Source organism: Gracilinanus agilis, chromosome 5 (assembly GCF_016433145.1).
Source record: "Gracilinanus agilis isolate LMUSP501 chromosome 5, AgileGrace, whole genome shotgun sequence".
Taxonomy (NCBI): domain Eukaryota; kingdom Metazoa; phylum Chordata; class Mammalia; order Didelphimorphia; family Didelphidae; genus Gracilinanus; species Gracilinanus agilis.
The window spans coordinates 156,577,436-156,592,409 of record NC_058134.1 but is presented as its reverse complement, the minus strand read 5'-3'; the positions used below and the strand labels follow the sequence as shown (position 1 = coordinate 156,592,409).

The 14,974-nt window shown below is 32.3% G+C and overlaps 1 protein-coding gene across 1 annotated transcript in view; it reads right to left on the bottom strand.

The window, feature by feature from the left end:
* The window catches only part of PHTF2 (putative homeodomain transcription factor 2), a 130,620-nt gene that overhangs the window by 22,016 nt on the left and 93,630 nt on the right, over positions 1-14,974 (bottom strand). Inside the window, exon 11 of the mRNA XM_044679924.1 lies at positions 7,119-7,337. Within this exon, the coding sequence (XP_044535859.1) occupies positions 7,119-7,337 (219 nt within the window). The remainder of the gene's footprint in view (positions 1-7,118; positions 7,338-14,974) is intronic.

The window sequence follows — 14,974 nt, the reverse complement described above, 5'->3', positions numbered from 1 at the left end:
CAAATTATATTTGCTTACATAATTAATTTCTAACCACAGATTGCAATCATTCAGAATTATTATGATGACTACAATATATCATTTAAAATATAATTCAGGATATGTGCACAACCTGAGGGAATTATAATAAAAGATTTCTAAGACTTAAGGAATCTACTATTTGCCTCTAGGGGGAATAAAATTACAGTGATATTTTTCAATGAAAACATAAAATGATAATTAAGCTATAATAGGAAATCAACATAATATCCCTTATTGATATTATGAAATCTACCAAATACATTTTGGTTTCTGGAAAACAATACTAAGGTAACTACAACTAGAACAAAAGTTAATGAATAACAGAAATGTAAGACAAAATAATAAAAACTATACACATAAAATCATTTTTCATTATACTAACAATAGTCACATCATATTTATTCCAAAAGCTCTTATGTTTTATCATTTGGTTGACAAGCAACAAAGCAAAGTCCCTATCTAAAAAGTCATAGAATTTTTTAAAAGCTATTGAAAACATACTTTTTTAAAAAAAGAGAGAAAAAGGTAAGAGTTAAAAGTGCACGTAAATGGTAGTAACAATAAGTTACAGTGAATATGTAGGCTTCTTTATTTTATTATCACCCTCTGGGGTAGGGGGGAGGGAGAAAGGAAGGAGAAGGCAGCCAGGGGTTCGTATAATACTTACGAACTTAAAAAAAAAACCCAATATGCAATCCCAGCAATACTGCAAAGTTGCTTTTGAAGTCCAAAGTAACAACTTGAGCAGTTTTCTGGATGCTAAAGTTGTTGATATTATAGTTCTAAGAGATGTTTTTGCATATGTCACTTCAGGCACCTTTCCCCAAGTACCCTAAACAAAGTTTTGCTTCATTCCTTTATTTTCTATGTGAAGGATAATACTTTAGAATTCAAACATTATTATAGTGTAAAATAACATTAGAGATCATCTACTCTAAATCTTTCATTTTGTAGACAAGGAAACCAAGGCCCTGTGAAGTAAGTGATTTGCTAAAGTTATATGATCTAATTAATAGTGGAACAAAAACTAGAACACAGATCTCCTGACTCCTAGAATTGAATGCTATTTTTATAACCCTATACTATCTCCCTTTGCTTTGTAGAGATCTTTAACTTTCATCTCCAGGAAAACAGTAGAAATGAGGGATGCAAAAGGTAAGGCAGGAAAGGGCTGAAAAATATGATAGAAATACTTCATTCATATAAAAATATACTTTCTGAACCACACCTTTGGCACTATGTAGAGAAGTATTAAATAAATACAATTTTCCCCCAAAAGGTCAAAGAAAACATCTGTAGATCCCTAAGTGATTTTCTTTTATAATTTTGTTGTATAGTTCCTTCCTAAATAAAGTTCATAGTTGTTTTAATGACCTCTCTTCTTAGCAAAATTTATAATTCTGGAGTTTTTTATTCAGGTTAAAATGCCTAAAAACTTGGAAATCTAAATAACAGTAAAAAATTGTAAACAAACTCAGAGTGACCTAAAACTTTTATTGCATTGCAAAAGGAGAAGTGAAAGTCATTAAAATCAGACTCTACGCAGAAGAACTAAAGTCATTACAATGGTAATATGTTCAACTATAGTTTTGTATTACTTGAGGGAAATAAAACACAAACTTATTTGTGAAATAATGCCAGTTATTCTTAGGCTCTTATAGAGATATATGAAGAATGTTCTACAACCTAGAAATGTAATATAAGGGAATTTTGCTCACATTATTTAAATATTTCCTTCCCACTTAGTAACAGTGTTTTCTCTGCCTTTTTTGGTAAGAGGAAAAATTATTTTACATATATCATGAATTCTGTAAGCCAAGCACAAGGAAAAAGTTCACAGTTTGATAATTGAAGGATCAGGCACCCATTTATGTAAGTCAAGATGAGATTCAGAGCTTCATTTTGGCTCCAATGGTCTATAACTAATGAAACAGAAAACACTAGCTGTGGAACACCTTAGAAGATTAAGAACATAGAATGAAGTAGAATGTTTAATTCAAAAGTAAAACTTTGTCCATTGAAACTAATTATACATAGGAGAATAAAAAAATTGGATAACTTTTCCTTGAAGGTTGGAGGGGAGTATAGTACATTTAAAGACAATTTATTTTCAATGACACTTGCTTTCAATTATTAGTCATTAAATAAAGCTATTTTTTCAGATAATTTTAACATGAGAATTGTATAATGTTTTACAGTTTCTTGGAAAATCTCATTTTTATAAATTGCAGTCAAAATGCTTCTCTGGCTATCTTTTTAAATCTCTTAACATGATTAAGTTAAGAGTAGGAGACAGGCTAAATTGTTTTCCCATAATATCTGTTCTCTAATTGTGACCATGTTTCTGTATGAAGCTAAGATAGACATTTTTACAAAAATAATCTCTCTAAAGAGGATACTAGTGTTCAAAATTGTAAATCTAGCCCCACAAACTTGTAGCAACAAGCCCCAACAGTCAATGGGGATATATCAGTTAGATATCTGAAAATTGTTTTAAAAGCTGTCAAGTTTAAACTGGTCAGAATTATGATTAGCACTGGATGTTGCCACATTACCATTCATAGTATAAACTGATAATTTTCAAAAGATATGAGGAAGCTTTTATATTTAGAGCTATGCTTTTGTCTAAATCGTTTTGCTTCTTCTCATTTAGCCTATCTTTCCCCTTACAATCAATTAGTAAACTATCATTATAAAATAATTGTTTCTCCTTAGCAGGTTCAATATTTTTTGTCAGAATAACTACATATACTTTTAAAAAATTCTTAAGTACTGAATAATGACCACGATGTTGGATTTAATCATTATCTCACACATGAATATGAAAAAAGAGAAACACTGTGAAAAAATTTCGTATCTAGAAATGTTGGTCAAGGAATTTCAGTCATAATGACTTCCTGAAAGATGTTAAAGCTTAAGTCCCATATACCTTCTCTAGCAAAAAAACCTGAAAATCACTCCAGACAGAATAATGGTCAAGAAATACAAAGAGAAAATTATAGCTAATAATTTCTTCCATCCAAGAACTACACAAAAAGTTGGCCAGAATCTCATAGCAACATAGCAAGGGGGCTGCTAGCAGAGCTAAAGCCAGTATACTCAAACAAGCTAACATGACATTCTACCTATAGCCTTCAAAGAAAAATGAAAGTGGAGGGCTTTCAAGAGAAAGTGCCACTGAAGTTAAAATCCACATGGAGGACCTTGGAAGACAGAGAAGTAATCAGACCAAAACAACAAGATCCCTAGCACTTTGTCCTAAAAATATCAGAAAGCCCTGAAAATTCAATGCCCTGAGCCTTAATGATCAGGAGAGAAAAGGGAACACCCTAATTCTGGGAAGTGAAAGTCAGCACAGAAACCCAGGTAATCTGAAGAAAAGCAACAGAGTTGATTACCCTACCCTAAAGGGCAGCAGGTGGCCGGACCTGGCATAAAACCTTAGTTCAGGAATGAAGGTTGAAAGAGTGATTATATAACATATGCAAACAACAACTCAAGGAAAAAATAAATTTTTCATGAGGAACTAGAAAAACTGAAGAGATAAAAAATAAAACAAAAGCTCAAGAGTTGAAAGAATAAGTGAAAGGAGTAGAGCCAGAAGAACACTGTACACAGAGACTGATATACTATGGTAAAATCGAATGTAATGGACTTCTGTACCAGCAGCAATACAATGACCCAGGACAATTCTGAGGGATTTATGGTAAAGATGCTACCCACATGCAGAGGAAGGACTGCAGGAGAGGAAACATATAAGAAAAACAGCTGCAAGGGTTGGGGTGGACATGACTGAGGATGTGGACTCGAAATTACCACACCAATGCAACTACCAACAATTTGGAAATAGGTCTTGATCAAGGACACATAATAAAACCAGTGGAAATGTGCGTCAGCCATGGGTGGGGGGAATGCGAGGGGTGAAGGGGAAAGTAGGAGCATGAATCATGTAACCATGTTAAAAATGAATATTAATAAATGTTTAAAATTTTAAAAAAAGAGTTGAAAGAATAGCTTTAAACAGAAAATGGTAAACTTTAACCGAGAAACAGACTTCTTAAAAACTAGAAACGGTCCAATAGTAATCAATGCATCCATGAAACAGCAAGAAATACTAAAATAAAATCAAGAGACTGAAAATACACACACCCACACAATCAAAAAGAAATAATCTGGAGAAAGATCCAGGGGTGATAATTTCAAAATCATTGGCCTCCCAGAAAATTATGATTTTTTAAAGAGCTGGAACAATGTATTTCAAAAAATCCATAAAATGGAACCTGCCCATATCTCCATATCTATTAAAAACAGAAAGCAAAGTGAGGATAGAAAGAATTCACATTTACTTCTTGAAACAATATCTAAAAGGATAAGTCCCAAGAATACCTTTCCTAAAATCAAGAACTTCCATGCCTAAGAAAAATGCTGCAAATAACCAGAAACAAGGAGTTTAATTTCTCTCTCTCTCTCTCTCTCTCTCTCTCTCTCTCTCTCTCTCTCTCTCTCTCTCTCTCTGTCTCTCTCTCTCAGGGTAGTTAGGGGTTAAGAGGAAAGATAATATCAGGGAGGTAATAGTCATGAACAAAATTAACTTGCTGGTCTTTAAGGACCAACATTGAGACATGGGTGAAAAAAATGGTATGTGATTATATTAGAATACCATGCCATAAGAGTTAACAAAAGACTTCAAAGAATTCTGGGAAGTGTGAATGGATACACAGTAAAGCAGGCAGAACCATAAAAAGTTATATGAGGCAGTGTTGTAAACAAAAACAACATTGCAAGGTTTAAGAACTCTGATCAAAACAATGACCAGTCATATCACAAAGAACCTAGAAAGATATTCCCTCCTGACAGAGAGATGGAGGATACAAGGTACAGAGAGACATACATTTTTGGAAATAGGTACTATTTAATTCGTTTTGCTTGACCATACTTATTTGTTACCAGGGTTCCCCCCCCTTTTTAAATTGAGGCAGAAGAGCAATACTGACCCTCCCCTCCAAAGATTCATTAAAGCATTTTTTAAATGCACATAGAGAAGGAAATTCAGAAAGAAGTAAAGACAAGAAGGACTTTTTTTTTTAAAAGAGGTAGAATTTATTGTATTCTCTTTTTTAAAGAAGCAAGTGGTATGAAATAGAAATTCATGGCTTATATTAACCTCTCTGTATTTTATTGAATATAGAAATGCTGATTTGTGTGTGTGTCTGTGTAAGTTCAGAATAAAAAAAATTTTAAGTGCTAGTCATATTTAGAGAGCTGAGTTATTTATAACATAAATACACATTAACTCTAGTATTCAAGGCTGGTTTCACAAAAATTTTAAGGGAGTCAAAGCAGATTTTACCCCCAGACTAAGTGGAAAGAAAGTGTTTTGCTTTTCATTCTTTGCAAATTGTCATGTGAATAATTTTAAAGAATAAGAAACAAAAAGCAGGCAGTATTCAAATTTAGAGCTGGATCCACTCCAGAGCATGCAAGTTAGTGACAGAGATGGCATCAGAACTTGGTTCTCCTAACTTCCTACTCAGAGCTCTTTCTACTATATGAAACAGACCTTTACAGATCTGAAATATGTCATTTTCAACCATATAAGGAAAAGCAAGACTATCACACATTTGAAATGATGTAACTACAACTAAGTGCAGTGTAGAAATTTAATTATATATTATTTAACTGGCCTAAGGAAGATCTCCACTTTAGATTGCACTTGTCATAGAACCTGTTTGTTCTATGACAACCTGCAAAGGAGTTCCTCAATTGATTAAATTAAAAATATTAAAATATGCCTTAAATTTGTTTTATGAGTCACCTTGAAACATGAGGGCAAATACATTTTTAAATGGATATAATTACTGAATTTCAAGGAAAGGTAGTACTTTGGAAGATGATAGGGATTTATGGGGGAAAATGTCTCAATTTTACCATCTTAAAAAGAATAGGCTTATAATATAAGTAATTTCCACAAAATGATTCCTTTATCCTCTGAAGTTAGTATGTCATTTTACATGAATACATTTTACAATATATTGACATTTTTTAGAAGAGGATTTCTGGAAGCTTAATAAAGTAGAACAGAATGATGAGCAACTTGCCAAATAGCTACTGGCTTCTAAACCTAAGCAGCATATTATTTATTATTAATGATGGTTAGCTTGTACAAGAAGTGATATAACAAAATCAAAAGGTGGGCCAGTCAGGAAGTAAGAGCAAGGAATATGAGCTGGACAGCCCAAGTATGACACAAGTATCTATGAAATATTAAAAGATGCACAAAAAAGGTCTCTAGCAGATTAAGCAGTGTTTCAATGGAGAATTTACTGATTAAAAAATCACAAAGGATGAGAAAGTATAGACGGAGAGAAATCTGTACTGATTAAATCACTAGTTTGTATCTTTTTTAGCATAATTAACCACTTTTAGATTTAGTTTCATAGGATCATGGATATAAAGGGAGTCTCAGAGGCCTACAAGTTCAATCCTATTATTTCATAGATGAGGCAGCTGAGACTCAGAGAGGTTAAAAGTGACTAAGCCAAAGGCACACAGATATTTTAGAAGCAGGATTGGGATTTCCAGTCAAATCTAATGTTCTTTCTACTGCTCAACATTGCCATCTGTATTACAAACCCTAGACATAAATAGAATGTACTAGAGATAAGTTCTCACTTGAAGAAAAGCTGATGTGGGAAAAGTCACAAATTCTTAAAAATAAAGCTGGGGTGAGGGTGGGGGGTGAGAGAGAGAACTACTCAAATTATTAAATGATTCTTTAAATATCCAAGACAAGCTTCCTTAAATACTGAATTTTATCTAGTACATTTTAAACGTTATTTGGTAAACAAAAGCTAACCTGATTCCACAGCTTTTCAGGAATATATCTATTATGCAAAGTGAAGAAACCTGTAATCTAAATTCTGAATTTTCTTTCCTTAATATAATTAGACTAAATAAGTACAAATAAGAAAAAGGGTATAAATGAAATACTATTTTAGTTCAAGCCAAGTTTTTTTCTTTACTCTCTATATACTTTCAGAGCTCAAAAGTTCAAAGGAGCATGTCAGCTCCATATAATCCAATTGCTATAAACTAACCTGATGAAAAGGATCGTCTCTATACTCCTTTTTCATACATGGATTAACTTGAGGATTTTCCACATCTGTCTCACTGGTACAAGATGAACGGCATTCTGCACAATGTAACAAGTCTTCCCATAATACATCTTCTGTTTCAGATTCTGGCCTTGTACTTTCAGAATCTTGTCTGGAACTTGAACAGCGAGAGCTGCAACTAGTGCCCGATTTAGGGGCATCCTGAAAGCAAGATATTCTTTGACATTAATGCAATTTAGATATTCTAACTCAAAGGTCTTCAAGAAACTTCAATTAAGTTGATGCCAGTTTTTTTTTAATTTTTAAAAATACATCAAAGAATAAGACAGCCAAACATGAAAAGTAACCACTTTCTTCATGTATTTATTATTTACATATTATTTTGTAGCAGCTAAAAAAGTAAACCCACCACAGTGTTGATGTGACTGAACAGCTCCATCCTAATACTACCATATACATTTCAATATTTAAGACAAGTATTGCAGTACCTTTCTATCTCCTAAACTTTATATGCACTTCAGAATCAGGCTTGGCATGAACTAGATACAAATTTTTACACTCTTTATATTCAGCATCAAATTTACTGGATTATCCAATCCATATTAAGCATAATTTTTGCTCTGTTCTGTAGTTTCACTCAAGCATTTACTAGCAACAAAAAATCAGAAGTTCCAAATAAACTACAATCTAATACACAGCACTTCTCAGTATTTTTAATTTATACTTTTCAAACAAAAAATCCGCCTATTTTTTTAATTACAGTAAGAAACTTCAACTAGGAAAGCAAATGAAAATACTAAGGAGTGTTACTTTAAAAAAAGAAAGTCTAAGACGCCAACTCTGTTTTTTAATCAATGAAGGTAAACCACATTCATATAGAAAATAAACTACATCTCAATTTTCTATTAAATGACTATTAACAACAATCTTGAATTATGTAAGAAAAGTTTGTTTTTTAAAATGTGAAAAATTTGCCCATGAAAGACTAAACAAGGATATGATCTAAAATATAAGAGATGTTTAACATTCTATTAACACACCACCAAACCTCACAGTTGCTTAGTCTTAAAACTTCCAACATTATCTTTTTTTCCACCCTCTTCCCTTAAATCTCCATAACCCCTTTTAGTAATGAAATTCCAATGATTTTCTTCAAAATTCCTCCTGCATTCATATTTTACTTTCTGTTCCCCAATCTTACAACTCTCATTTACCTCATAACTTAATTACTATAAAAGCCTTCACTTCAGCTTCTCCCCCAATCAAAAATCAATCATATATATGAAAACAACAATATTAATGGTCCTAAACCACGAATTTAATTGTGTAATTCCCTTGTTCCAAAGATTTCAACAAATGGCTCTCAACTATCTATTGTAGAGGATAATGATTAAATTCCTTAGACCTACAAAGTCATCTCTGAGTCTTGGTCATCCTTGAATCAAGGTCAACCTACCTTTTTGCCTTATTTCTCATTATCTCCCAAATGAATCTTCTGGTCCAATCATACCTGAGGCAATGAACTATAGTAGAAAGTAGAATGATTCAAGAATCAGACTGCCTATGTTTAAATTCTACCACCTACACCTACTATTTGAGTGACCTGGGCAAGTCACTTAAGGTGGTGGGCTTTAGTATTCTCATTCATAAAATAACGGAATTGGATAGGATGGCCTCTGAGGTTCCTCTTTTAGCTCTATTATGATCTTAATCACTGTCCTATATATAGGCCTATCTTGTACTTTTTTCATCTTTAAGCTTTGGTGCATGTCTTTTGATCTTTTTCTTCTTGCTTGTCTGAATCTTCAAGTCTCAAAAGAAGTCTCATATTCTTTAAGAAGCAGTAAATTCTTTCTTCCTTGATGACTTCTACTACACCATTTAGAAATTAATATTACATGATTTAATGACCTAACTGATGTTTTAAATTATTTAAACCTTTATAGTATTACAACTATTGAAGTGTTTCTGTATTATCTCCATGAATGGATGACAAGTTAGGGATAAAGGATAACTCTTGTTTTTCTTTGCTTTTTCCTACAAAGCTTTATATGTGTTGTAGATATCTATATTTTACATGTTTATAAAGTACTTAAGATAACGGAGTAGCTTTAGAGTTTCTATTGGTCTAATATAAGGAAATAATAGAGTTAGAAATGCAAAGGTGGAAAGAATAAGGAATAATAATAAGTAAATGAAAGTAGAGAAAAGTGAATATTAGCAGGAAAACAGTTAAGAACTTTGAAAGACTTAAGAACTCTGTCCAAAGTAATGACTGACTATGATTTCAAAGGACTAATGATGAAGAATGCTATTCATTCTCCTGACAAAGAGGTGATAGACTAACTGAGCAGAGTAAAGCACATTTTTTAGACAGGAAAACATGGGAATTTGTTTTGTTTATGAATATTTGTTACAATATTTGTTCTCCCTCAAAGGAAGAAGAAATGAGAGAGAAAATAATTATTGCTAAGTAAAAAAGAAAATGAATGAAAGGCAAAAATTCTAAAGAGCCAAAGCTGTTTTGCACATTAAAAAAAAAAAAAAGTAAAGTTATACAGGGTGTTCCAAAAGTCTTAGTGCAATTTAAAGCCCCTTTTTTACACAACTTAGATCTTCACTAAGACTTTAAGGACATGCTGTATTACAATATTTCAGACTCAAAACTTCTGAAATAGAAGATAATATTATAAAAGGTGAAAGGCAATACAAAATAAGTCACATGCACTTAAAATTTAAAACATTTAAGTAGCTTATATTTTATAACAATCTCTAGGGGAGAAGCAAGGCAAAGTGCTTTGGTTATTTTATTGTATAGAATTCCATCTGCTTGAGAATTGTCACTTCTAAAAACCGTGAAGTTTATCATTTTAGGAAAACAATCACGCTAATAAATTATACAACTCCAGAAATATCAAATATATGTTGCTAATGTTGTTTTAGGATTTTTTGTTCCATATCTTTAGGCACTCCCAATGCCTTCTACCAACACAGAGAAGTAACTCAAGTGCAATCTGAAAAAGATAACTGACTTGCCCACGCTCACACAACTGGTCTGTCAAAAGACAGGACTTTAAAGCAGGAAGGGCTTTCTAAAGCCAATCCCTATTTTCATGCTTCTTCTCTTTTTCATAACATGGTCAAGTACATAAATTTAACTGAAATTGATGGTGCACGAAGACTAAAAAATTTATAATATACTATTTGAAAACTTCAGAAAATATTTTCATATAAAGTATTTGAACTTCACAATAATCTTGTGAAGTAGGCAGAGCAGATATCATCCCAAATACATATAAGAGGAAACAGGAACGTTAGTTAGTAGTTAGTTAGTTAGTTAGTAGGGTTAAGTGAATTGCCCAAGGTCATACAGCTAGTAAGCAGTAAACTTAACTTTGGACCTAACTCAGAACTTAATTCTGAACTCTATCTACCATACCATGTGACTTTCTAAAGATAAAAGGTATGCTTGTTTAAAGGTCTAAACAAAGATATATACATCAAAGTACTATAATAATAAGCTTATATTTAGATATTGCTTTTAGTTAAAATATACCATGATATATATTAACTCACTTAACCCATACAATAACCACATTTACCTACAAGTACTGATCTCTATAGAAACTGAAACTGTTCCAAAGTCATAAAGCTATGTCAGTCAGTAGTCAATATTCATTAAGCACCCACTATGTGGCAGGCACCGTGCTAAAAATCATGTAGGTGATAGAACTAAGAACCAAAATTATATAATTCCATGCCTAAGGCTCTTTCTACTATGCTATGAAACATCTTACAAGTGGAATTAATGAAATGTGCTTTTGAATAAATATGTTGATAGAATGAAGATGAAATTTTAAAAAGAAATAAAAAATTCCATTTACAATCCTTAGCTCATACATGGCAGAAATCTTGAAATTTAAATTCTAATCCTTGCACAGGCTGGTTGTTAAAACCTAAATTAGACTAATTGAAAATTCTGAATTAAAAGAGAACAAATAAAAAATTGTTGGCTTAACTCTAACACAAGATATAGATATTGGATTTTTTTTTCAGTGAGAGAGAATGAATTCAGTTTTATTTTGACCTCTTAGAAACTTCCATGTATACCAGCCTCTTCTACAAAAATTCTGCCTTAAACTTTATCACCAAGCAAGCAAGCATGTACTTGTTACTGAGCAAGCAGCAACAGTCTTCTGTTTTGGGTTTTTTTTTTTCTTTTTGGCTCCAATAGAATACACTTTGAGTAACAGTGTAAATAATGGCCAAGTGAAGAAACATGGGCAAACTTCTATAGTGGTCTCCCAGATGAAGCAGTGGGCCACTGCATAAAGTGTTTCTGGATTTGAAAACTGGATATTGGATAAATAATTCAAAAATAAACCAATAATCAGCTAGAAGAGTTTAAAGGTTTAATTAAGTAGGAACCAATATATCTCTAAAAAAAAAAAAGAGCCAATCAGTTTTTTTAAATGACAGAAAAATAGGCCATTCAAGGGAAAGAATATATATAATAAATATATGTATTATACATATAACATTAACAACTGAGGACCTATCTAGACTATAATAGTGGGATATAACTGATTGAAGTGTTGTATGCAAAGCTGATGATTAGTCTGCAGTTCAACAATAAGCTGGTGGGAATTACCAAACAGTATCTCATAGAGTGCAAACCTACTACCAAGATTATTTATTTCTTTATTTTGTGCCAAAATTATTTAATAGTTTTAATGATGATAGTGATAACTACCAATTCAGTTTATACCAAATTAGCTGAATCTGTTTACATTGAGACAAGATAAAACTCAAAATAACCTGGATAATCTGAAGATCAACAAAATACTAAAATGAATAGCAACAAAGAACTAAAATCACTTGACTAAAAAGGGGTAGGGAAAGACTGGTTAAGAAAACTTTACAGTTAAAAAAAACACACACACACAAACCATGAATTGTAATAGGATAAATGGGTAAACCAGAAGTACTACTACACAATCAGAAATTATTAGGAGATCAACGGTACATGTCACATTAAAACGTAATCCTTTCTTTAGTCAGCAATAGGTGGTATCCTTAATTCATGACGTTTTACTGTTTCTGCCTTTCTGAATTTGATCGTGTCCTTTAGAGATTTTCCCTGAAGTTTAGCTATGCTGCCACCAGGTGATGGTAGTAAACCATAGTAATGCCTGATTCACAAATGCAAATATTTTCCCTGAGATTCCCTAGCTGAAGCTTGCTCAGATTTATACTTATGAATTTCTACGTTTTTTTGTAAACAAATATATTCACATATATGTTAAAACAGGAAAAAATTAAAATGGTAACAATTATTTCATGTTCCTATTCTGGATGAAAAAAATATTTTTAATAACTTTTTAAAAACTGAACTCCAACTGTACATTCCATTATATCTAGATGAATTTCCCCAGCCTCCCTTCTGAGTCCAATTCTTTTCCTAGCAATTGTTGGGCCCCCTACTTTAATCCTCCCATTCCATTTCTTGCTCAAGATTTCACTACAAGGTAGGACTGCTTAAGAGCAGAGGTATGATATTTGAACATAGTATGAAGAAAGGAAGAAGAGACAAAAATACATCAGTTTAGGTTGCTTCTCTCTCCTTTCAACTCCAAATACTGGACACAAAAGAATTTGTGTGTTTCTTTAATATTTTAAGAACTGTGTTTCAATGTAACTGGTTTCCTTTGTATTTGAAAACAATATTTTGAGCAGACCAGAGCTTTCATTAGATTGCTAAAAAGGGGTCCATAATGCAAAAAAAAAAAGTTAAATGTAAGATTTTCTTGGATGAATACTGAACTTAGTTAAGAAAAAGCTTCCTTTTTGGTAATAGTTCTCAGTTGAGGTCTGCATTTCTTCTCAAATATATTCTCAGAATTTTGTCCTGTTCCCTAAGGCTATAAAGGCTCCTCAAATAAAATAAGACACATGCTACCTGAAGCAATTTCTGAAAAGATCAAACTCTTAGGTCTCAATTTCTCCCCAACTATTGGAGGATTCTTCTTATGTTACCACTCTTTAATTCCCTCTGAGCAGATGATCCCTTCTGCCTGATGTTTTACTTTATTAGAATTAGAAGATATCAGAGATCTAGACTAGACCCTGGAAATTAGTCAGGATAGGTGAGAAAATGAGGGCCAGAGCAGTTTATCTCATATAATGTCTATCACTTAATTACCAGACCTACTTAGCTTCAGAAAAGTTTTAGGATGCAAGCTTAAGATTTTTATAGAGGCAAAATTAACAGTAATTTATTATTTATTTGGTGGTCAGATTCTAGCAGCACTTAAAAGATTAAAAAAAAAAAGCTTCAGAGGTATAAAAAACTTGCTGCATAATCTAAACACTATACTTTTAAAGGAAACCTGTAATTATCCAAAGGGACTTTCCAATATCCTATTGACTTAGTATTTTATGAGAATGAAGTTCACTGATTTAGCACACTTATAGGAGATAATATATTAGATATGGTGAGAGGAAGAGATCCTCTAGAGGCAGACATATTGACAGCAGTGAGTCTGACAGCTGACAAGGGAAAAGTTATAAAGATATCTAAACCAATTTAGGGTATGGACAAACAGTCCTATTGATCTTAAGAATACATGAGAGAAATACTATTGTGTTTATACTGTTAAATATTGATATTCATAAAGATGACTGAGCATCTAGAATAGGTGACATTTCTTTTACACAGTATGTTTCATATGTCAAGGAACCATATTATATACTGAAAAGATTTCTATTAAAAGGATTCCAATATTTTAAAAGTTTTTGTATTATTATTCTCATTATTGTGTGGATCTGTGAGTTCCCAAAGGCTATAATTAACAGCAAGCTCTGGAACATCCTCATAAGATTTTTATAAGGCTTTGAGCACGGTCCAGGAAAAAATTTACGTCAGTTGTTGATATACCAGCCTATCAAATTCAGAAATGTTTTTCAATAACGGTTTGTGCACAGGGTGACTCTTTTGGCCACTGCAACACATAAAGACAGGCTAAACCACTATGGCATACAGAATAGTCGTAATTTGTATTAGAAAATAGCTACACCCCAATAAAATGAAGGATCCTTGAAGTATATCTTGTACATAATGAACTTCTCAATTATAAAAATTAAATGCAGGAAAAAAGCTAACAAAAGTACTTATAAAAATTTAATACTCCTGCCTAAAGATATCAAAAAATAAGCTGATTTTGGGAAATCCCCAAAGTTTCCTTATAAAAGTTCAATAAGTGCTGATAGTTCATTAAGAGCCAAGCATTCTATCAAGCCAGGATTGGCACTATAAAAATCTAGATCTTTGTAATCTAACACAGTGTAACAATGTAAGCATTATTCATAAGGTATACTGCTGCATAAAAATCTTCTGGTTAAATTGCATTTAACTAGAAATACCAACTATCAAATGTTATAATACTTAAATACATCAATTGATGTGATCTCATTGATGGGGGCACTCCCTACATTAGTGCAGAAAATTGCATACCAATGTTTTTTCATCCTATACAACTTTCATTCATATCCCCTCATAAATATTCCATACTAGAGCTACTCAAAACTTGCTTGAAGCCTTCTCTTAATGAGATTCAAGTACCAAACAACATGGTAACTGTCTTTAACTCTGGTTAGCTGATGAAAACACCTCATTTTCTAATCATAATCTCCTTGATAATGCTCTTTGTGCAGATGTGATTCTCTGAAAATTAGAACATTCTATGACTTCAATATAAGGCATCACTAAACAAATACAGTGAGAAAATGATAGGTTTTTACTTCAAAGAGAAACTTGGGGCCTTGGAAAATATTGAACG